General features: G+C 43.7%; 1 protein-coding gene across 4 annotated transcripts in view; it reads right to left on the reverse strand.

Moving 5' to 3' along the window:
• LOC144000345 (uromodulin-like) overlaps positions 1 to 24,961 on the reverse strand; it is a 70,808-nt gene extending 45,847 nt beyond the window's left edge. Inside the window, exons 1-7 of one of the 4 annotated variants that reach the window (XR_013278218.1) lie at positions 24,660 to 24,957; positions 14,698 to 14,727; positions 13,065 to 13,088; positions 10,819 to 10,842; positions 10,695 to 10,715; positions 8,147 to 8,170; positions 4,795 to 4,887 (exon numbers count right to left, since the gene is read on the reverse strand). Coding sequence is in view for 3 of the 4 variants with exons in the window: in XM_077494136.1 (XP_077350262.1) it covers positions 4,795 to 4,887; positions 8,147 to 8,170; positions 10,695 to 10,715; positions 10,819 to 10,842; positions 13,065 to 13,088; positions 14,698 to 14,727; positions 24,660 to 24,735 (292 nt within the window). In the remaining variant the exon portion in view is untranslated. Of the gene's footprint in view, positions 1 to 4,794; positions 4,888 to 8,146; positions 8,171 to 10,694; positions 10,716 to 10,818; positions 10,843 to 13,064; positions 13,089 to 14,697; positions 14,728 to 24,659 lie in introns of all 4 variants that reach the window. The other 3 variants (XM_077494136.1, XM_077494138.1, XM_077494137.1) reach the window with 3 other exon arrangements.
• Between the last annotated feature and the right edge of the window lie 954 nt (positions 24,962 to 25,915).

Genomic DNA, 25,915 nt, shown 5'->3' on the forward strand with positions numbered 1-25,915 from the left:
ATAGAGAGAAAAGATTCAACATTATAGAGACAATAGCAAAAAAGGTTGAATGTGCCTAATCTAACTCTATTAGTCCAAGATTATTCTACATAGAGAGAAAAGATTTGACATAGAGAGAAAAGATTTGACATGGAGAGAAAAGATTTGACATGGAGAGAAAAGATTCGACATGGAGAGAAAAGATTTAACATAGAGAGAAAAGATTCAACATTATAGAGACAATAGAAAAAAAGGTTGAATGTGCCTAACCTAACTCTATTAGTCCAATATTATTCTACATAGAGAGAAAAGATTCAACGGAGAGAGAAAAGATTCGACAGCGAGAGAAAAGATTCGACAGCGAGAGAAAAGATTCGACAGAGAGAGAAAAGATTCAACATTATAGAGACAATAGAAAAAAAGGTTGAATGTGCCTAACCTAACTCTATTAGTCCAAGATTATTCTACATAGAGAGAAAAGATTTGACATAGAGAGAAAAGATTCAACGGAGAGAGAAAAGATTCGACAGAGAGAGAAAAGATTCGACATAGAGAGAAAAGATTCAACATTATAGAGACAATAGCAAAAAAGGTTGAATGTGCCTAACCTAACTCTATTAGTCCAAGATTATTCTACATAGAGAGAAAAGATTTGACATAGAGAGAAAAGATTTGACATTATAGAGAGAAAAGATTTGACATAGAAAGAAAAGATTCGACATAGAGAGAAAAGATTTGACATAGAGAGAAAAGATTTGACATAGAGAGAAAAGATTCGACATAGAGAGAAAAGATTTGACATAGAGAGAAAAGATTCGACATAGAGAGAAAAGATTTGACAGCGAGAGAAAAGATTCGACAGCGAGAGAAAAGATTTGACAGAGAGAGAAAAGATTTGACAGAGAGAGAAAAGATTCAACATTATAGAGACAATAGCAAAAAAGGTTGAATGTGCCTAATCTAACTCTATTAGTCCAAGATTATTCTACATAGAGAGAAAAGATTTGACATAGAGAGAAAAGATTTGACATGGAGAGAAAAGATTCGACAGAGAGAGAAAAGATTTAACATAGAGAGAAAAGATTCAACATTATAGAGACAATAGCAAAAAAGGTTGAATGTGCCTAACCTAACTCTATTAGTCCAAGATTATTCTACATAGAGAGAAAAGATTTGACATAGAGAGAAAAGATTCAACGGAGAGAGAAAGGATTCGACAGAGAGAGAAAAGATTTGACATGGAGAGAAAAGATTCGACATTATAGAGACAATAGCAAAAAAGGTTGAATGTGCCTAACCTAACTCTATTAGTCCAATATTATTCTACATAGAGAGAAAAGATTCAACGGAGAGAGAAAAGATTCAACGGAGAGAGAAAAGATTCGACAGAGAGAGAAAAGATTCGACATGGAGAGAAAAGATTTGGCATAGAGAGAAAAGATTCAACATTATAGAGACAATAGCAAAAAAGGTTGAATGTGCCTAATCTAACTCTATTAGTCCAAGATTATTCTACATAGAGAGAAAAGATTTGACATTATAGAGAGAAAAGATTTGACATAGAAAGAAAAGATTTGACATAGAGAGAAAAGATTTGACATAGAGAGAAAAGATTCGACATAGAGAGAAAAGATTCGACAGCGAGAGAAAAGATTCGACAGCGAGAGAAAAGATTTGACAGAGAGAGAAAAGATTTGACAGAGAGAGAAAAGATTCGACAGAGAGAGAAAAGATTCAACATTATAGAGACAATAGCAAAAAAGGTTGAATGTGCCTAACCTAACTCTATTAGTCCAAGATTATTCTACATAGAGAGAAAAGATTCGACAGAGAGAGAAAAGATTCGACATGGAGAGAAAAGATTCGACATGGAGAGAAAAGATTTGGCATAGAGAGAAAAGATTCGACATAGAGAGAAAAGATTTGACATAGAGAGAAAAGATTCGACAGAGAGAGAAAAGATTCGACAGAGAGAGAAAAGATTTGACATGGAGAGAAAAGATTCGACATTATAGCGACAATAGCAAAAAAGGTTGAATGTGCCTAACCTAACTCTATAAGTCCAAGATTATTCTACATAGAGAGAAAAGATTCGACAGAGAGAGAAAAGATTCGACATGGAGAGAAAAGATTCGACATGGAGAGAAAAGATTTGGCATAGAGAGAAAAGATTCGACATAGAGAGAAAAGATTTGGCATAGAGAGAAAAGATTCGACATAGAGAGAAAAGATTCGACATACAAAGATTTGACATAGAGAGAAAAGATTCGACATTATAGAGCCAATAGCAAAAAAGGTTGAATGTGCCTAATCTAAAGCCGCGTACACACGGGCGGACTGTCTGTCCAACTTAGTCCGCTGAAACACATTTCAGCGGACAATCCGCTCGTGTGTGGGCTTCAGCGGTTTTTTTCAGCGGACAGTCTGGCGGACTAAGTCTTTCGGAATTTCCGTAATACAGTCCGTCCAACTTTGGTTTCAGCGGACAATCCGCTCGTGAGTAGGGAAGTTGGACGGACTAAGTATGGCGCATGCTCAGAAAGGATTTACACGGCCGAAGGTTGCATTGCAGTGTATTGGACGTCCTATTTCTAGTCCCGTCGTACGTGCCGTACACGTCATCGTGCAAACTTTCAACGGACTGTCTGCTCATCGTGTGTGGTCAAGTCCGTTCACTCAAAAGTAGGACGGACTGTCCGTCGGATTGTCTGACGAACTTAGTTGGCCAGACAGTCCGCCCGTGTGTACGCGGCTTAACTCTATTAGTCCAAGATTATTCGACATAGAGAGAAAAGATTTGACATGAAGATTCGATGAAGCAGTCGCCGTGAGCGGACATTTATGGTGAAATGCTCTGCCCATAGGCTATAGTAGAATTCTAATGTTGGGTGACTGGTAATAATAATGAATAAATATAATTATTACTAGTGTCATACAACATTAGAATTCCACTATAGCTTGTAGGCGGAACATTCGACCGGAAATGTACGATTGCGGCCGTCGTACAGTTTCGCTGCTCCGTCGAATCTTCTCAGAACATTCGACAGACACCATAAGCCTTCAATGACAGATTCCACCTTAATTATTTCGGAATTTCGGACTAATGCATTTTTTAACGAAACAAAATAAATAAAAAGGAATTTCTGGAGTAACTAAATAAATGTATTTTTCGGACGTAAACGAAATTCGGAAACAAAATATTTCAGTGAGCCCATGTCTAAAAAAAAATTCTGGGCCAACCCCCCACCCCCACCTACAACTCCATTGGTAAGTTGGTAAGATACTGGAAAGATGTTGTTCAACGTGTTAATGATATTTTTAAAACTATTGTTGTATGTAATCCATATGCGTACATTTTGGGATAGTCTCCAAACTGCAACCCATCCATCGTACCACAGGATTTCATATTTCATCACAGGTCCCCCCCCCCCCCCATGTATTATTGTTTGTTAGGACCATCAGCATCTTAGCAATTAAGGACCTGCTTGCCCCAGGAGGAGGACAGAACTTCCTCCATTCATCTGTGGTCCACCACCTTCTGCCTTCTACCTCCCACCCTGCTGCTACACTGAATATAGACATGCTGTGAGCAAGGTAAGGGTGGACCACTGATAAGGGATCTGATAAAGGGTTCTGATGGGGACCTAAAGTAGGGAGGATTCCTAAGATGCACTCCATTGTAAGGTTGGCTCTGATGGGCAACCAAAGGTAAGGGAAGACTCCTAAGATGCACTCTGATGTTAAGGTGGGCTCTAGTGGACACCCTGATGTAAGAAGTGCTCTGATGGGCAACCTAATATAAGGGAAGACTCCTAATGCCGCGTACACACGAGCGGACTTTTGAACATCCAAAGTCCGACGGAATGATTCCGTCAGACTATTTGATCGTGTGTGGGCTGCAACGGACTTTTGATTTGCAAAAGTCTGACGGACTTTAGAATATGGAACATGCTTCAAATGCTTCAAATTTTTCCGACGGAGCTCCGCCGGACCCGGTCCCTCCGAAAAATCCGCTCGTGTGTATGCTATTCCGACGGACTAAAACCGACGCTAGGGCAGCTATTGGCTACTGGCTATGAACTTCCTTATTCGAGTCCAGTCGTACGTCATCATGTTCGAATCCGTCGGAGTTTAGTGTGATTGTGTGTGGCCAAGTCCGCTCAGTCGAAAAGTCCGTCAGAACTCTGTCGGAACTCCGGCAGAACTCCGGCAGAACTCTTTCGGAAGTCTGTCGGACATAAGTTCTCTCGTGTGTACGGGGCTTAAGAAGCACTCTGATGTAAGGGCACTCTGATGGGTACCAAATTCTAAGCGAGGACTCCTAAGATGCACTCTGATGTAAGGTGGCCTCTGGTGGGCACCCTGATGTAAGAGGTGCTCTGATGGGCAAGCTAATATAAGGGAAGACTCCTAAGGTGCACTCTGATGTAAGGGGTGTGCTGGGAGCTTAAGAGTGCCCGCGCGCTTCCGACCTGAGTGTGGAAGATCTCCGGGATTGACTGGCTCATCTGCCCGGAGTTGTCACGGGGAGATCGGGATCTCGTCGCTGACGAGCCGCAGGATGCAGTACCCATAGTCTCATCTCAGTTAATGATGGGAAAGCAGCTCTGTTGGTGAGAGATCTCAGGCTAAGTGGCCATCTTCTCTCGTGGTCGGACCACGCCCACACTACTGACATTTTTATTATTCTTAAGTCTATCCAAAGCTGGGGTTAAACTTTAAATGGTTTGTGAATAGTATTTTTAATACTAGATGACTATAACAATTTAATAGTGTGGAAAGCTGGAGTGACTCCTCAAATTCCTATATACATACCAGTGACATTATACGGATCTTTACAAAAACATCCAGATCGATTGTTCCTCAGCTGCCATTCCTCATCTGCTTTACATGTCTGTGTTGAAGCACCTAAAGAGAACAGAGGATACTGATGAGGACCAATCAAACTTCTGGAGGACTTTTATGAGTCAGATAATATAATATAGATAATATGAGGCAGAATGGCACGGGCAGGCATATTGGTGTATAGGTACATCCATTTCTATATGCCGCCCTGCCATCGCGTGCGCTCTGCCGGCAGTGCGCGCGTGCCGGTCGTGACCCCCGTGAGTCCGGTTGTGGGTCCCGCTGACTTGATAGCCGTGGAGATACCCGCAATCGTCTCACGGGGTGGCTGAACGAGGAGATGCCGTTGAACATCTCCCTGTTCTGCCTAGCAACAAGTGACACTGATCTCTGCTCCATGTGATTGGAGCAGAGATCAGCGTTCATTAACACAAATCCCAGCCCCCCCACAGTTAGTAACACGCCCCTAGGAACACTTAACCCCATACACTGCCACCCCCTGGTTAACCCCTTCACTGCCAGTGTCATTTACACAGGAATCACTGCATTTATATAGCACTGATTGCTGTATAAATGACAATGGTCCCAAAAATGTGTAAAAAATGTCCGATGTGTCCGCCATAATGTCGCAGTCACAATAAAAATCGCTGATCGTCGCCATTACTAGTAAAAAAATAAAAATATTAAGAAAAATGCCATAAAACTATCCCCTATTTTGTAAACGCTATAACTTTTGCGCAAACCAATCAATAATCGCTTATTGCGATTTCTTTATTTTTTTATACCAAAAATATGTAGAAGAATACGTATCGGCCTAAACTGAGGGAATTTTTTTTATTTTTTTAGATATTTTTGGGCGGATATTTATTATAACAAAAAGTAAAAAATAATGCGTTTTTTCAAAATTGTCGCTCTATTTTTGTTTATAGCGCAAAAAATAAAAACCGCAGAGATGATCAAATACCACCAAAATAAAGCTCTATTTGTGGGGAAAGAAGGATGCCAGTTTTGTTTGGGAGCCACGTCACACGACCGCGCAATTGTCAGTTAAAGCGACGCAGTGCCGGATCGCAAAAAGTGGTCTGGTCTTAAGCCAGCAAAATGGTCCGGGGGCTGAAAGTGGTTAAAGTTTTTCTAAAGGCTCAACGTTTTTTTTTACCTTCATACATTCAATATTCCATCACCCAAAAACCTCATTCCTATTAAACACCTCACTAGGGACTTATCACCACCGTTGAGTCCTGAAAACTGTTATCACCACTTATCTCCGGCTTTATCACATACACCATATTCAACGTCTTTTTATGTGGCGGTAACAACTCACAATTAGGAGGCAGTTGTCAGCATGAAACAGGATGTGTCTGAACAAGGACATTCATGGCAGGATCACCAATGCATTTAGCATGAGTAACAAAACTAGAGTATATGGGAGAGGTTGCAGTGTCGTGGCACCAGCACCAGTTTATTTCCGACGAATGTTGGCTCAAACTTGTGGAATTTTGTGTGCCGGAATTGTGTACACGCGATCGGAATTTACGACAACGGATTTTGTTGTCGGAAAAATTTGAGAACCAGCTCTCAAATTTTATTGGTCAGAAATTTCCGACAAAAAATATCTGATGGAGCCTACACACGGTCGGAATTTCCGACAACAAGCTCCCATCAGACATTTGTTGTCGGAAAATCCGATCGTCTGTACGTGGCATAAGCCCTTGTACACACGGTTGGACATTCCGACAACCAAATCCGTCGGATTTTGTCTGTTGGATTTTGTCCGATGGATTTTGCCCGAAACTGTTGCATACACACGGTCGGACGAAGTTGTCGGAAATTCCGATCGTTCAGAACGTGATGACGTTATTTCGTTACAACGGGACTACGTTCAGGCTAGTAGCCAATAGCTTTGATGTAGGAATTTGATCTGAGCATGTGTGGCACTTTGTCCGATCGGAATTCTCTACACATGATCGGAGTATGTCCGATCGGAGCATTTTGTCTGAAAATTTTACCAACAAGTTGGAAAACTTGGTCTGTCGGATATTCCGACGGAAACAGTTCGATGGAGCCCACACACGGTCAGATTATCCAACAACACGGTCCGATCGGACATTTTCCGTCGTGTGTACAAGGGCTAAGACAAAACTCTCACCTGAACTACTGGGCTGATAATCAGATAGTCAAACTTTATAAATATGAGTATGTGACAGTGGGGTCACTTTGGACACAGGGTGAATAAAAGAAACCCCCGATATGGTCTGTGATAGCCATATTCAAGGCTGTATAATTCATTGTGTATAAATTGGATGTATACTGTATGTGGGGGTTAAGTGTCATTGCTGTGAGGAATTAAGTTGTTTTGCATTTCTATTGTTCATTTAAGTCTATCCTTGTGTGTATTGTAAAGTGCCAGACAGACTGGCTGCTAACCCTTTGTAAAAAGATGTGTATTGGGTGGGATCGTTTGAAGCCTAGCAGACGTCTTGGGATGTGTGGGTGGAGCTGGGCTCTTGTTCATGTTAAAGCATGTGCCTTAAATTGTGTATAAAAGTTACAATGTTGGTTTTTAATAAATTCATTCCTACTACAGCAGAGACAGAGTGCGTCTCGTCTTTTTGCCAGAGGGATCGGCTCCTATAGGAAAGGGTCGTTTAGCTGTGGATATTGGTACCGAGTGGATGTGTGTCTCGGAGAGGGAACATCGTAAACGGCGTTAACCCCCTTTATATTAGGGGAGCCCTTACAGAGTACATTTACAGATTTACAGTAAACAATTGATTAGTCCAATCATCCATGAAATGATCAATGAGCTCTATGACACTATACCGTATGGCGGGTGTAAGGCACCAATATTTCCCCTAGAATATTCCCTTTAGGAAACGTCTCTAGATGTGTATTGAGGGACAGAAATAGGACAAAAGTGTACGGAATGTTGGGTGGTTTTACCAGCTAATTGGCAGGAGCAGGAAAGAGTTGGCTCAAGTGTTCAACTTCAGGGTTTGTAGACACTGGTCTATTATAGCAACCAAGGCTTGAGAGTTTCATGAGGTCTCTCCAAGATATCTCCAAGATACGTGAGTCTTCATACTGGTATAGAACACACTTTCCTCTAGAATATTCCCTTTAGGAAACTTCTCTAGATGTGTATTGAGGGACAAAAATAGGATCAAAGTGTACGGAATGTTGGATGGTTTACTCATCACCATATATAATGTACAACAAGAGCAACCAATCAATGATCTGATCATCACATTATATTGTACAAGTCTAAAATAATCCACAGGACTTCCACCATTGTGATCTGATAGAAGAATAAAACACTTACCAGGAGTGGTGGTGGGAATCCGACCTGCAAAATAGAATAAATAATATAAAATGAATACATATGAGCGGTTTGGATAAAATCTGGGGGTTGGGTATTTAGGATTGAAATATATGTGATTTTTTTTCATTGTAGGCCCTCGTAGTCTCTCTAACAATTATCACTTACCTGCCCCTTCCCTTGTCATAACTCTTAGCACATTCCTAAAGGTTAACCCTTAACAGTGAAACTTCATCCTGGACCTAATCCTGAAAATTAACTCTTAACTTTCAACTTACTCCGAGCCTAAAAGTTTAACGTATTCCAAGGTTTTTGCAATGATGGTGACCCCCAGCTTCCAATGCTGTAAAGGTGTGGTCACCCTCCTGTGTGAAGTATAGGAAGTCATGTCTTCATCCACTCGATGCCCCCTGCTGGGTGATTGCTTGGCTGACCATTTTTGCTGAAACAGGGACTCCTTCTAACTTCCACTTTTGAAAGGTAGCTTGGCTGGTTGCAGGAAGTGGAAAAACAATGGATCTACTGGCAGGATCAACAGATGATAAAACTATGTTATAGGTGGACTTAGGAAAACAACACCTGCTGTGATAATTCTACTGATATATTGTTCTGTATGTCATGTATTTTGTCCACGGTTCCTCTTTAGGCAACCTAACCCCTACACTTCACCTTCTGTTCCCCAACCCAAGTCCAATGATAACCTAAAACATAACCTTTTTAACACCAAACATTAAATGTTCACCTGAACAACATGTCAGCTTTGTAAAACGAGCTGGGACCAGGTAGGAAGTTACAAGTAGGGGCTGTGAAGGAAAGGGAGGGGGGCTGTTTGTGTATAGGGAGGGGCCAGGGGTTTGTGTGTGTGTACAGATTTGTGTATGTGGGGGGGGGGGGGGCTGACATATATACAGGTGTGTGTGTGTGTGGGGGGGCTGCCATATATACAGGTGTGTGTGAGGGGGCTGCCATATATACAGGTGTGTGTGTGTGTGGGGGCTGCCATATATACAGGTGTGTGTGTGTGTGGGGGCTGCCATATATACAGGTGTGTGCGTGGGGGGGCTGCCATATATACAGGTGTGTGCGTGGGGGGGGCTGCCATATATACAGGTGTGTGCTTGGGGGGGGGCTGCCATATATACAGGTGTGTGTGTGGGGCTACCATATATACAGGTGTGTGTGAGGGGGGCTGCCATATATACAGGTGTGTGTGGGGGGCTGACATAGTTACAGGTGTGTATGTGGGGGGGGGGGTGACATATATACAGGTGCGTGGGGGGCTGACATATATACAGGTGTGTGTGTGGGGGGGCTACCATATATGTGGGGGCTGACATAGTTACAGGTGTGTGTGTGGGGGGGTGACATATATACAGGTGTATGTGGGGGGGCTGACATAGTTACAGGTGTGTGTGTGTGGGTGGGTTAACATATATACAGGTGTGTGTGGGGGGGGCTGCCATATATACAGGTATGTGTGGGGGGGCTGCCATATATACAGGTGTGTGTGTGTGTCATATATACAAGTGTGTGTGGGGGGGCTGACATAGTTACAGGTGTGTGTGTGTGTGGGGGGGGGGGGTATCATATATACAGGTGTGTGTGAGGGGCTGCCATATGTACAGATATGAGGGGGACTGACATATATAGGGGTTTGGGGGTGGAAAATATATAGGTGTGTGGGGGGGGGCTGACATATATACATGTGTGTGTGTGTGGGGGGGGGGTAACATATATACAGTTGTGTGGGGGGGGCTGACATATATACATGTGTGTGTGTGTGTGGGGGGGGTAACATATATACAGTTGTATGTGGGGGGGGGGGCTGACATATATACAGGGTTAAGGGGGGCTGAGTGCATACAGGTGAGGTGGCCGGTGTGTGAGTTCGGTAGGATGGCCCATAGGCAGGCCCAGGGGAATGTTGGTGGTCAGGCGGGGGGGGGGGGGGGGGGCGGATGCAGGCCTAAAGCTGTGTTATGCCCTGTACACACGGTCGGTCATTCCGACAACAAAATCCGTCAGATCTTTTCCGACAGATTTTGCCTCAAACTGGTCTTGCATGCACATGGTCGCACAAAGTTGTCAGAAAATCCGATCGTTCAGAACGAGGCGACGCAGAACACTTACGACTGGACTATAAAGAGGGCAGTAGCCAATAGCTTTCGTCTCGTAATTTATTCTGAGCATGCGTGTCACTTTGTCTGTTGGAATTGTCTACACACGATCGGAATTGAAATGGATTTTGTTGTTGGAAAATTTAGATCCTGCTCTCAAACTTTGTGTGTTGGAAATTCCGCCGGAAAAAAAAGTCAGATGGAGCCCCCACATGGTCGGATTTTCTGACAACACGATCCGATCGCACATTTTCCCGTCGGAAAGTTCCAACCGTGTGTACAGGGCATAAGGGGCCCAAAATTTTCTGATGACTGCCCTGATGTACAGCAAGAGCAACCAATCGATAATATGATCATCACATTATATTGTACAAGTATAAAATAATCCACAGGACTTCCACCATTGTGATCTGATAGAAGAATAAAACACTTACCAGGAGTGGTGGGAATAGGACCTGGAAAATAGAATAAATGATACGAATTGAACACAGATTATCAGACATGATGACATGATTTATTGTTAATTGTATGTCTGGTTTGGGAGAATAAAACACTTACTAGGAGAGGTGGTGGGAATCCGACCTGGAAAATAGAATAAATGATATGAAATTAATACATATTATCCGATACAATGACATTCTTCATTGTTACTTGTATGTACGGTTTGGATGAATGAAATTTGGGGGGGGGCTGGGTATTTGGGATTGAAGAAAATTTGATTTTCATTGTAGGCCCTCATTTTTAACCCATCCCTAATTATATTTCACCTGTCCCTTTCCTGACCATAACTCTTAGCCCTTGTACACACGGTCGGAGATTCCGACGGAATGTGTCCGATTGGACCGCGTTGTCAGATATTCCGACTGTGTGTGGTCTCCATCGGACTGTTTCCATTGGAATATCCGACGGACCAAGTTTTCCAACTTGTTGGTAAAATTTTCCGACAAAATGCTCCGATCGGACATACTCCGATCATGTGTAGAGAATTCCGATCGGACAAAGTGCCACGCATGCTCAGATCAAATTCCTACACCAAAGCTATTGGCTACTAGCCTGAACGTAGCCCCGTCGTAACGAAATAACGTCATCACGTTCTGAACGATCGGATTTTCCGTCAACTTCGTCCGACCGTGTGTATGCAACAGTTTCGGGCCAAATCCGTCGGACAAAATCCAACAGACAAAATCCGACGGATTTTGTTGTCGGAATGTCTGACCGTGTGTACAGGGGCTTATGCCACGTACAGACGATCGGATTTTCCGACAACAAATGTCCGATGGGAGCTTGTTGTCGGAAATTCCGACCGTGTGTAGGCTCCATCAGACATTTTTTTTTTTTTTTTGTCGGAATTTCGGACCAACGAAATTTGAGAGCTGGTTTTCAAATTTTTCCGACAACAAAATCCGTTGTTGTAAATTCCGATCACGTGTACGCAATTCCGACGCACAAAATTCCACGCATGCTCGGAATCAAGCAGAAGAGCCACACTGGCTATTGAACTTCATTTTTCTCGGCTTGCACACACGTTGTACGTCACCGCATTCTTTTTTTTTTTTTAAATATAGATTTTTATTCGATTTTAACAGGTAGTACAAATGATATTGCGTTACAGTAGTATCAAAATGCATACATTCGTTGACTTGTCAATTATGGAATCAACCTAGAGTGAGTCAGTAACAAGAGAAAATGTGCAGTGATGTAGCATACAGGTACTTACAAGTAATAGAGATGTTGCCTTGTTGCTAATTAGTCTGAGGGGGCCTTGAGCCTCCTCCCGGGCACCCCTTACGGGAACAATGCTGTGGCCAGGAGGGGAGTCCACCCCCCTGATGGTAAGTAAAATACTAGTCGTCTAGTACAGAAGGCGCAGCTAAAAGTATACTATCATAATACGTATGATTGACAACATAACCATGGTGTATAGGGTAACAATATTAACATTCCTGTATTTAAAAATCTGCGGGCGGATTCACGATAGTGCTTTCATACGACAGTGGAAGGACAGTTTGGTGTTTGATCCATGTTGACCATGGTAGCCATGCCTGGGAGTTACATGATAGGGTACCTTGGCAACGAGCTATCGTTTTGTTCGTAGGTGAAATGCAAGTGGGTCGTTCTCACCACTTCTCCCACCATGGGCGGTGAAGGATTTTTCCATAGTCTGGCTGAGAGTAGGACATGCAGAGTCGTATGTCTGAGATGTTTGGGGTACATATCTAGGTTCAGGGAAAGAAGAGCTAGGCTGGGTTGAGAGGTTACAGGCACATGAGCTATTTCAGAGAGCAGTTGGAAAATTGACTCCCAGAAGGAAGTCAGTTTGGGGCAGCTCCAAAAAGTGTGGAGCGTGTCACCTTTGTCACCACATTGTCGCCAACATCGGTTATTATGGGGTGTGCAGAATTTCGATAATCTCGTGGGAGTTAGGTACCAACGCTGTACTATTTTGATAGTTAGTTCCCAAAGATTAGAGCATTTGGTGACCTTAAATGTGGAGTTATAAGCAGTAGCCCATTGTTCCGAGGTGTAAGTATGGCCTAGATCTGATTCCCATGAAAACGTTTAATAAATATATGTTGATCTGTTGGGCTATGTTGTGGAGAGGACTGCTGTGGTGATTCTACTGAAAGACCGCCATGCATTTTGCCCATGGTTCCTCTTTAGGCAACCTAACCCTTACACTTCACCTCCTAATCCCCAACCCAAAGTCCAATAATAACTCTTAACCTTTTTTACCACTATAGACTAAATTTTCACCTGAACTATTAGGCTAAAATATACGATTATAAAACAAAAAGAAAACTTACTAGTGATGGTGGGAGAACTGGGTTCTATTGAGAACAAAAAACAGATGATATGTCAAAGATATTTTTCTTGTTATGTCATATAGTCAAAACTTTATTACCATAAATTCATTTACAGTAAAAAAAATCTATTAGTCCGATTGTTCATAAAATTATTAGCGATGCTCTATGGCAGGGATCCTCAAACTACGGCCCTCCAGCTGTTGCGAAACTACAGATCCCAGAAGGCATTGTAAAACTCTGACATTCACAGACATGACTAGGCATGATGGGATTCGTAGTTCCTAAACAACTGGAGAGCCATAGTCTGAAGACCCCCTGCTCTATGGCAACAATACCATATGACTGGTGTAAGGAGTGATTTATGATTCAGACAAGTGGGGAGAATCACATGTCTGCTCATTTCCACACAAGCCTACCAATGATGACACGTGCCTGTGGCTCAAAGCTCAGGGCCGTTCCTTCCTGACACGTACATCATAATCTCTGAAGAAGAGATTCTTTGACCTACCGTATATACTCGAGTATAAGCCGAGATTTTCAGCCTCTTTATTTAGGCTGAAAGTGCCCCCCTCGGCTTATACTCGAGTCACCACCGTCTGTCTACCCGATCAGCGTGTCGTGCAGACAGACAGCGGCCATTCCACTATTCAAAAGCCGCGCCTTCCTGTCTGTGATAGGCGGAACACTCAATTTCCCAGCAGTCAGTGGTCCGCCTATCACGGACATCCGCTCATCCTCATACTACGGACGAGGATGAGAGGATGTCCGTGATAGGCGGAACACAGACTGCTGGGAAATTGAGTGTTCCGCCTATCACAGACGGAGGCGTGGCTTTTGAACAGTGGAATGGCCGCCGTCTGTCACAGACGAGAAGAGGTGCGGCGATCCTGGCATGGCCGCCGTATGTGCAGAAGGACACAGGCTCAGGACACAGGTAGGCTGGACACACAGGGCGGCTGGACACACAGGGCGGCTGGACACACAGGGATGGACGGACACACAGGGATGGACAGGCATGTCTCACCCTCGGCTTATACACGAGTCAATACGTTTTCCCATTTTTTTTTGTGATAAATTGGGGGCCTTGGCTTATATTCGGATCGACCTATACTCGAGTATATACGGTAATTGGCAGGAGCAGGGAAGACTTGGCTCCAATGTTCAGCTCCAGGGTCTTGTAGACATTGGCCTAATATAGCAACTGGGGGTTGGGGGGATTTCATGAGGTCTCCGCAAGGTATGTGAGCCTTCATACAGGTATAGAACACACTTTCTTCTAGAATATTCCCTTTAAGAAACCTCTAGATCAGTGATGGCGAACCTTGGCACCCCAGATGTTTTGGAACTACATTTCCCATGATGCTCAACTACCCTGCAGAGTGCATGAGCATCAAGGGAAATGTAGTTCCGAAACATCTGGAGTGCCAAGGTTCACCATCACTGCTCTAGATGTGTATTGAGGCACAAAAAGTAGACAAAAGTGTACAGAATCTTGCATGGTTTACGCATCACCATATATAATATAAAACAAGAGCAGCCAATTAACGATAAGAACATTACATTATATTGTACAAGTATAAAATAATCCACAGGGCTTCCACCATTGTGATCTGATGAAGAACAAAACACTTACCAGGAGTGTTGATGGTGGTGGAAAATGGACCTGGAAAATAATATAAAAATTATAAAATGATTACATAGTATCAGACAAGTTGAGATGATTCATTGTTACTCGTATGTCCGGTTTCAATGTCTGACATTTGCGGTTGAGAATTTGGGATTCCAAAAAAATAGATACACCAATCTCGTTCCCTCCAAATAGTGTATCACCACAGCGCTCCAATCTCCACCGTCCTAACCCAAGCTGCTACTTAACCACTTGCCGACCAGCGCACGACGATGTACGTCGACAGAATGGCACGGGCAGGCAAATGGGCGTACATGTACGTCCCTTTAAATTTGCCGCCCTGCCATCGGGAGCTCGCGCTCCTGCGCTGGTCGGGACCCCCGTGAGCCTGGTTGCGGGACCAGCGGACTCGATCGCCGCGGGCATCACGTCTCACGGAGCGGCCAAATGAAGAAATGCCATTGTAAACAGCATTTCCCCATTCTGCCTAGCAACTAGTGACGCTGATCTCTGCTCCATGTGATTGGAGCAGAGATCAGTGTTCACTAAATGAAAGCCCAACCCCCCCCCCCACAGTTAGTAACACACCCCTAGGAACACTTAACCCCCTACACTGCCACCCACTGGTTAACCCCTTCACTGCCAGTGTCATTTACACAGGAATCACTGCATTTATATAGCAGTGATTGCTGTATAACTGACAATGGTCCCAAAAATGTGTCAAACATGTCCGATGTGTCCGCCACAATGTCGCAGTCACAATAAAAATCGCTGATCGCCACTATTACTAGTAAAAAAAAAATAATAAAAATTATTAATAAAAATGTCATAAAACTATGCCCTATTTTGTAAACGCTATAACTTTTGCGCAAACCAATCAATAATCGCTTATTGCGATTTTTTTTTACCAAAACTATGTAGAAGAATACGTATCGGCCCAGACTGAGGGAAAAAAATGTTTTTTTTTATATATTTTTGGGGGATATTTATTATAACAAAAAGTAAAAAAATAATGCGTTTTTTTCAAAATTGTCGCTCTATTTTTGTTTATAGCGCAAAAAAAATAAAAACCGCAGGGGTGATCAAATACCACCAAAAGAAAGCTCTATTTGTGGGGAAAAAAAAGGACGTCAATTTTGTTTGGGAGCCACGTCGCACGACCGCGCAATTGTCAGTTAAAGCGAGACGCAGTCATGACAGAACAAAGGTATTACGTAATAGAATAAATGCTAATCATAAAAAAAAAAAAAAAAAATATAAGAATAAAGATAAAAATAAATAAAATAAAAATAACAAAAATAAATAATAAATAATCAAAATAAAAATAAAAAATCAAAATAAAAATATAAATAACCAACAAAAGAAAATAAACTAAAAAAAAATTAAAATTATTCAAATCCAATTCAAAAAATAAAAATAAAAATACAGATGACCGTTATGAGATGGTCAATGCTCTTAACCCCTAATGCTAAATAATATAGCCTACAGGGAGTCATATTAAAACAGCCCCTAAAAAGACCCTTTATAGAAATAAGTTAATCAATATCTACAATTAATGAACAGATCAATCTTATTCTCATAATAGATACCCGTGGGTGACCCAAGCCAGCATACTACACCCAATATATGTCCCCCCCCCCCCCCCCCCGAGGTCTATATCCTATAGCCTAGGATGGCACATCAATCAAGCCACCGGGAGTCCTCTCCACCCTACATTATGATCATTATAGGACTGCAGGGAGATATCCCCTATGTGCGGATCACCTCAAACATTTCAAAGACCCCTTTTCCCAACTCAATATAATTAATCAAAAATGACTAATGAAACAATTTAGGTCTAGTTCTATGTTCATCCCTCTCGGGGAGAGACATTCATTAAAATATCCATCGCGTTTCTCTCTGAGACGATTCCCTCACGCGATTTGAGCCTCTCCAGGAGGGATGGACATAGTCAATGCCACAAAATTGCAGCAAACTAAGGTCCTGCTGATGACATTCTTTAAAATGCAATGACACACTATGGAATTGGAAGCCCTTCCGAATATTTGAAAGATGTTCAGAAATACGTACCCTAAGCATCCTTTTGGTGTGCCCTACATAGAACAGCCCACAGGGGCACCATAACAAATACACCACATGCGTCATATTGCACGTCATGAATTTGTCAATTTTAAATATCTCCCCCTCTCTATTAGTAATAGAGGTGACCCCCCTATTTACTTGACGGATGGTCCTACAACAAATACACCTTCTACAGGCGAAAAAAAGCCTTTAAGTTCTTCCGAAATGGTATGTCTTAATTGGGGAGTTGAGAATCTTTTTTATGACCCTTTCCCCAATATTGGGCACCCGTCTATAGATGAATTTGGGTTGTTTGGGCAATGCTTCACCCAAATGCTTATCCCTACCCAAAATATGCCAATATTTCTTAAAAATTTGCTCAATGTCCTTATACTGATGATGATATCTAGATATAAGCCCTTGTACACGCGGTCGGACATTCGATGACCAAATCCGTCGGAGTTATTCCAACGGATTCATTCCGGACCAGGTCCAGAAGTGATGTTGCATACACACGGTCGGACCAAGTTATCAGAATTTGCGATTGCCACGAACGCGGTGACGTAAGCCATGTACGGCGGGCCCTAGAAAAGGGAAGTTCAGCACCACGTCCGGCACCCTTTGGGCTCCTTCTGCCTGATCGCGTGTTAGTAGAAGTTTGGTGAGAGACGTTTCGCGCTTTTCAGATTTGATGATTCAGATCGCTACCGCTCTTCAGTTTGTGCTTGTCTTTGCGTATCTGATAATCAGTGTGTGCAGTCATTAAGTATTTGCTTCTCATTGTGGACTATATCTTGGTATAGTACGCTTTGAAAGGCATTTCTTATGTCTGCTTGCTTCTGCTATTCAGTTCGTTCTTTCAGGCCTTGCTGTTTATCGGTGCTTTCTGGTGTCGTTCTGACGAGCCGACTGTTTTCAAACCATGTTTCGTCTACGTACTCGTCGTAGAGTTTGTGCTGTGCAGGGGCTTCGTGTTGGGGTTCTTACTTTGACACAAGCCCGGTCCATGAACAGGGAGGGGAGGCGTTTGTGGACCAAGAATTGGTTACTCCAGCGTGACCAGTTCTCGCACATGCCTTTGCTCCGTGAGATCCAGGAGAATAATCCTGATGATTTCAGGAATTATCTCCGGATGACGGACCCCGTTTTTCACTGTCTGCTGGCGTTGCTGACCCCTTATATCAGCAGGCAGGAATACCTGCATGCGGCAATCCATCACGCCGGAGCAGAGGCTCATCGCCACGTTGCGCTACTTGGCGACAGGGAGAAGCCTTCAGGACCTCAAGTTCTCCTACAGGAATCTCCCCCAGGCTCTGTGGATCATTATTCCAGAGACCTGTTCTGCCATCATTCAGGTCCTGCAGAAGGACTATATGAAGGTAAGTTTTATCCTTTAACATCACATTCTATGTATTTCATGATTGCTAATGTCTTGCATTTCTTTCCCCATTCCCTAATTACCATCATTTCAATATGCTCTAATTCATATGCTCTGCCCCTTTGTCCTCAGGCATTATTTGCCTCACTAACTTCCCCACCATGCTCTTCTTGGCCCATAAAACTATAGTCTAGTCACTTACCAATGTCTTTTGTCAGCTCCATAGTATTGCTTTCCCTAAACACCCCTAAAATCTCTACAAATGTTATGTGTGTGCTTCAATTCATGCAGAGTCACTTTTTAAATTTTTTGGGTTGTGCCAAACTCATTAGGAACCCCCCTCCCCCCAACTGCTAGCTCAGCTGATAGCAATCTCTATCTGATGACTTTACCAAACACAATACACGCTATACCTACCTTTTTGATGCTCACAATTATGGATGAATTCACCAAAGCATGTAGTGCAAGGGCCTGCCTCAATACTTTCAAATGCTATTTTTTTTTTTGTTTTTCACCTATTAATTATCTGGATATGTAATAGCAGAATGTCAAAATGTGCTTCCATTTATTTTCTATTTTTGGTATTATGACACTTCTTACCTGTCAGGTGGGCTGACAATAGTGTAAGTAAGGAGGGGCTTCCCAAAGTATCACACATTATTTCGGCATTCAGCTCTCAATCGAGTGGAGAGGGTTACCTGTCCCAACCCCCCCCCCCTCATTTTTTAGCAAGGGCCCATCAGATGGGGGGATGGGGAAGGGATGGGGGGGGTGATGACTCTGATAAGGGGACCTTATACTTTAGGCTTTAAATACTCAGTTCCCAAAATGTTATACTGATCTTGGCCAAAATCTTGGTGTCTAATCTGCTTGCAATGTTGATTATTTAAATTACTAATTTTGTTTCTTGTTACACTCCACAGTGTCCTTCAACGCCACAGGAATGGCAGACTGTGGCCTCCCACTTTGACAGTCGTTGGGACTTTCCCAATTGTGGAGGAGCAATAGATGGGAAGCACGTCCGCATCGTCCCACCCCCCAACTCAGGGTCGTACTATTATAACTATAAGGGGTTTCATAGTATCGTGATGTTAGCGGTGGTGTCTGCGACCTATGAGTTTTTGTTGTGGACGTGGGGCAAAATGGACGGATGTCGGATGGTGGAGTTCTACTGGCGTCTCCAGAGTGGCAGTCTGGCTTGCCAGCCCCAGAGGAGAATCAGGAAGGACTCCCGTTCATCTTCGTCGCGGATGAGGCATTTGCCCTGGTGAACCATCTGATGCGGCCTTTCCCGATGAGGACCCTCACCCCAGACCAGAGGATTTTTAATTTCCGCCTGTCCAGAGCCTGAAGAGTGGTGGAGAACACCTTTGGTATACTGGCCAGCCGGTTCCGCCTTTTTCTTACGCCCATCCACATGGCGGAATACAAACTGAATCACATAGTGCTGGCATGCTGTGTTCTTCACAATTTTATGAAAAAGTTTCTGCGAACTATGCGGTCTCAGTTGGCCAACAAGAAGCAGACTTGCTTGAAAATGCTGAGAACCTCACGGGCCTTGAACCTGCTCATCCTGGCTTGCCCCCCCCAAAGCGCCCATGAGGCTAGAACCCATACATGGACTACTTTGTGGGTAGGGGGGCCATTGATATGCCAGACAATATCTGAGAGGCATTTTCACAATACATTTTTCTTTAAAACTCCTTCATTTACTGCTTGGCTTGGTTTTAGGTGTCTCCTAGGTAAATTTATGTTTTTTCTTGTTGTGCCTTTTTCTCCAACAGTGCAAACTCAATTTCAGAGCGAGATGAGGGGACAGTCTCTTCTTCAGATAATCTTATTATGTTGTGGGTCTGCTACACACACACCTTGTTTTTGTTAGCCACAGCCTGGAAGGAAGCGTGAAGGAAGACCAGAGAGTGATGACCTGGGTTCAGTCTGGTCTGACAGAAGATGCAGCCTCTTGTAGTACCACAGCCTGGGAACATAGATGTCATCTGCTGCTGTTCCGGGTTTTATGGACTTCAGGACCAGACTTCTCTCCCTCAGATATGTATTCCTCAGGCCAAGTTTTGCATTTAAATAGCTGATGTGTGCCCTGGGGGCCAAAGGCTTCGCTAATCTCCCCAGTTTCTACATCACTGCCTCCCTCTTTATCTGTTACTGACACCTAAATAAAGGTATTTTTTGTTTGGATGAAATACTTGCGTATGTGTTTTCCTTCCAAAAGGCCAGTTTATTTGTGAACAGGCAGGTACATTTCCAAAAAACAAAGTGAAATAAATAACAAGGGGTAACAACACTAAACAACCTCCTGTAGATTAAAAAAGAAAAACAAAATATCAAAAAAATATAATAATGGTGTTGTGGTAAGTTTACACACAAAAAACACCCCCAAAAAAAAGGAGAAATAAGCAAACTGTCTTTAAAGGAGATTTTTAGGGAATCCAAAAAAAAAAAAAGCATCCAAAAAAGAATAAACAAAATCTAAAATTGTGTAGATGTGACGCAAACTAAAATTGTATTGGTGAAATGGTTAAAAAAGAGTCATGAAATGCGTTCGGGAGAAGTGTGTGTGACTATGAGCATCAAAAGAAGTTCCTTCTTGCAGCATTGTAAAGAACAAGAAAATGTGAATTTTTAACATTGCAGCGTGATGAATGTGCTATATCGCTTACGAGCCGTAGTTTTACCTGAACGAGCGCTTCCGTGTCCGAATTTGATTGTGAGCATGTGTGGCACCTTGTCCGTCGGAGTAGGCTACACATGATCGGAGTATATCCGATCGGAGCATTTTGTCGGAAAATATTTCCGGCAAGTTGGAAAATTTGGTCCGACGGATATTCCGACGGAATCAGTCCGATGCAGACCACACACAGTCGGAATATCCGACAACACGGTCCGATAGGACACATTCCGACGGAATCTCCGACCGTGTGTACAAGGGCTAAGAGCGGCAAGGATGTGGAATTCCCTTCCACAGGCGGTGGTCTTAGCTGGGAGCATCAATAGTTTAAAAAACTATTAGATAAGCTCCTGAACGACCACAACATACATGATATACAATGTAATACTGACATATAATCACACAACATACATGATATACAATGTAATACTGACATATAATCACACAACATACATGATATACAATGTAATACTGACATATAATCACACAACATACATGATATACGATGTAATACTGACATATAATCACACAACATACATGATATACAATGTAATACTGACATATAATCACACAACATACATGATATACAATGTAATACTGACATATAATCACACAACATACATGATATACAATGTAATACTGACATATAATCACACAACATACATGATATACAATGTAATACTGACATATAATCACACAACATACATGATATACGATGTAATACTGACATATAATCACACAACATACATGATATACAATGTAACACTGACATATAATCACACACATAGGTTGGACTTGTGTCTTTTTTTCAACCTCACCTACTATGTAACTGTAGCACTAACCCCCGAAGGAGCTGCTGGTTTGATTGGGCTCACCGTTACCTTCTTCTCCTCGATTTGCGTCTAGGGGTTTTCCCGTGGTAAATGGCCCAGAAACTTTAGAGACTGACAACAAATCCGCTTAAAGGGATTTTTATTTGCAAGAAACGTACTCAGGGGTCAAGTCCTGGGGGAAAAAAGAGTGGGAACTCCCACCCAAGATCCACTATCCCCACCAAAATAAAATGATACGCTCATATGTACAAACACTTCAAAAGTGGTATTTTCCATCCAATTTTCGTATTGTGCGTATGAAGCAATTATCCCAATGTGATCCCTCCCTTTTGTGGACCATTAAGCTGGGGATATATATTCACTGTTCATCATGCATTTTTTAATATGTATTTGATCATATATATTTTTTGTTCTTTATCAATTGTGTATTAATAAAATTATTGCTTTACCTACTACATAATTTGAATTTATAGCAATCCAACCAGTGCCGCAATAGTCCACCCTTCCTTGTTTTTGTTGGAGGATCTTTTTGGGGACCGACCTCCCCAGCTCTCCATTTCTCTCATTTGAATGAGGGTCCACCCCCTTCCCATTCTACTTATCTCATGCTTCCAGAGGCCATACCCTCCCTGTCCATTGCCAGAGCCTACGCCACCCACTGAAGTTCTGCAATCTGACAGTAGAATAACGAGGGGCATGACTTCATTTCAAGGTCGATGAGCTTTTACCTTGACCTGGTCAGAGATAGATAAGAAACAGAGTTTCCTTTATCCTGAAATTTTGACAAAAACTGGGGAAATTCATCATTTCTGTGCATTAAATTTGAGTCAATAGAAAAGGCAAAAAAAAAAAGTTTTTTTTTGGTGTTTTTTTTAAGGGGGGTTATTAGTCTTCAATAGTTCACAAGGCTTCATAGTTTCATAGCTTGTAAGGATGAATAAAGACACCAGTCCATCCAGTTCAACCTGAGTGAGTGTCTACAATTGTCCCTATCCCTGTACATTACACACTCACACTCCCTACCAGGGCTGGACTGGGACAGAAATTTGGCCCTGGACTTCATCCAGACCGGCCCACTTACATTTTGAGTATCCCATCAGCACCCCCTTACATCAGAGTGTCCAATCAGCCCCCCCCCCCCTTACATCAGAGTGTCCCATCAGCACCCCCTTACACCAGAGTGTCCCATCACCAGCCCCCTTACATCAGAGTGTCCCATCACCAGCCCCCTTACATCAGAGTGTCCCATCACCAGCCCCCTTACATCAGAGTGTCCCATCAGCAGCCCCCTTACATCAGAGTGTCCCATCACCAGCCCCCTTACATCAGAGTGTCCCATCAGCCCCCCCCTTACATCAGAGTGCCCCACCAGCACCCCCTTACACCAGAGTGTCCCATCACCAGCCCCTTACATCAGAGTGTCCCATCACCAGCCCCCTTACATCAGAGTGTCCCATCAGCCCCCCCCCTTACATCAGAGTGTCCCATCAGCACCCCCTTACACCAGAGTGTCCCATCACCAGCCCCCTTACACCAGAGTGTCCCATCACCAGCCCCCTTACACCAGAGTGTCCCATCACCAGCCCCCTTACATCAGAGTGTCCCATCACCAGCCCCCTTACATCAGAGTGTCCCATCACCAGCCCCCTTACATCAGAGTGTCCCATCAGCAGCCCCCTTACATCAGAGTGTCCCATCAGCGCCCCCTTACATCAGAGTGTCCCATCACCAGCCCCCTTACATCAGAGTGTCCCATCACCAGCCCCCTTACATCAGAGGGTCCCATCACCAGCCCCCTTACATCAGAGTGTCCCATCACAGCCCCCTTACATCAGAGTGTCCCATCAGCGCCCCCTTACATCAGAGTGACCCATCACCAGCCCCCTTATATCAGAGTGTCCCATCACCAGCCCCCTTACATCAGAGTGTCCCATCGCAGCCCCCTTACATCAGAGTGTCCCATCAGCAGCCCCGTTACATCAGAGTGTCCCATCAGCAGCCCCCTTACATCAGAGTGTCCCATCACCACCCCCTTACATCAGAGTGTCCCATCACCAGCCCCCTTACATCAGAGTGTCCCATCACCAGCCCCCTTACATCAGAGTGTCCCATCGCAGCCCCCTTACATCAGAGTGTCCCATCAGCAGCCCCCTTACATCAGAGTGTCCCATCAGCAGCCCCCTTACATCAGAGTGTCCCATCAGCAGCCCCCTTACATCAGAGTGGCCCACTGAGCCATCGGCCCACCGGGAAAATCCCAGTAGTCCTAATGGCCAGTACATGCCTGCTCCCTACCCTCAAGGAGCCCACAATCCAAGGTCCCCAGGCGTTAGGGAACCTTCTTTGACTTCACCTAGACCTGCCCTTAACCAGTAGTGCCCCGTACACACGAGCGGATTTTCCGTTGGAAAAATCTTGGATGGTTTTTCCGACGGAATTCCGCTCAATCTTGGCTTGCATACATGTGGTCACACAAAAGTTCTCGGTACTTTCGACCGTCAAGAATGCGGTGACGTACAACACGACGACGAGACGAGAAAATGAAGTTCAATGCTTCCGAGCGTGCCTCGAATTATTTCCGAGCATGCGTAGGAATTTTGCACGTCGGAATTGGTACAGATGATAGGAACTTTTTCCGACCAAAAAATAGAGAACCGGCTCTCAATCTTTTGCTGGCAGAAATTCGGCCAGCAAAAGTCTGATGGAGCCATACATACGGTCGCAATTTCTGACCAAAAGCTCTCATCCAACTTTTTGCTGGCAGAATTTCCGCTCGTGTCTACGGGGCATAAGAAATACCAATTTGGTGAAATCTTGACAAAAACGCAATCATTTTCCTCAATATCACTGCACTTGTACCCAGCCAAACGTTGGGTCCCCATGTAGAGCCTGAGCCTAGGATCCAAGGGACAGATATAAAGGTGAGCCGGTTGGAGACAATCGAAAAATGCGGCACTGCACCAGAAACATTTTAGGTTCACTCGCTTTGAATATTAAATAAGTTACATACCTGGTGTTTGGCCAGCTGTGAAGGTCACCACCAATGTGCTGGACAAAAGCAGCAAGATTACGAGGGGCTTAGACATGGTGGTTGTTTTTCCAGTAGAATCAGACCCAGCAGTGATGGCTTCCTGGAAAGTCTTCCTTTACCGGAGATACCAGAGACACAATGGCTTCAGCTCCACCACCTTATCGTATGAAAAGTCATTTTAGAAGGAAGTAAAAATTCAGAAGGTCATTTTGATGCCGATCAGCGAGGTTTACAGACACACGTCCTTTACTTTTCCATTCTATGAACTCAACAAAGACTGAATACGCCTAAATGTGTTTATTACCTCTAGTTATCTATTGAAATGTTTTGAGTTTATAGAAGTTGAGTTATTTTGTAGAAGTCATTCCACTCCGTCTACATTAAATGGCCACAATGAGAAGAAAGGCCGTGACTTCTATAAAGACTTTACTGCAATAAATGCAATTTTATTTGACTTTTTCCTTTCTTTCTTTTTCTTGTAAGAGACAGCGGGAAGGCTTGTTCAGCATTTCCTTATTACTCAATAAAATTCAGTAGCACATACCAGGTGTTCCCAGGAGCAGACTGACCATTCGGCCACTCGGGCACTGCCCAAGGGCACCGGGCCACTAGGGGGCCCCATCAGGGTTGCCAGCCTCAGTAAAACCAGGGGCAGTATGTAAAAATATGTGTTTTTTTTTTTTTACATCTGTCTCTGAAATTTCCCTTACCGACATCCTTTTGGTCTAAAAATCCAGAGATTATAGCTGCCCCACCTCTCCATTACCTTCTCAGCCAATAGAAACATGTCTGTGTATACTGTGTGATTGTATACTGTGTGTGTATGTTTATGTCTACTGTGTGGCCCCATAATCTCTGATTGCCCGGGGGCCCCATAATCTCCTATTGCCCAGGGGCCCCATAATCTCCTATTGCCCGGTGGCCCCATAATCTCCTATTGCCCAGAGGCCCCATAATCTCTGATTGCCCGGGGGCCCCATAATCTCTGATTGCCCGGGGGCCCCATAATCTCCTATTGCCTGGGGGCCCCATAATCTCCTATTGCCCGGGGGCCCCATAATCTCCTATTGCCCGGGGGCCCCATAATCTCCTATTGCCCGGGGGCTCCATAATCTCCTATTGCCCGGGGGCCCCATAATCTCCTATTGCCCGGGGGCCCCATAATCTCCTATTGCCCGGGGGCCCCATAATCTCCTATTGTCTGGGGGCCCCATAATCTCCTATTACCCGGGGGC

Source organism: Lithobates pipiens, unplaced genomic scaffold (assembly GCF_037356315.1).
Source record: "Lithobates pipiens isolate NorthernLeopardFrog02 unplaced genomic scaffold, aLitPip1_a1.2 Scaffold_22, whole genome shotgun sequence".
In the NCBI taxonomy this organism is placed as follows: Eukaryota; Metazoa; Chordata; class Amphibia; order Anura; family Ranidae; genus Lithobates; species Lithobates pipiens.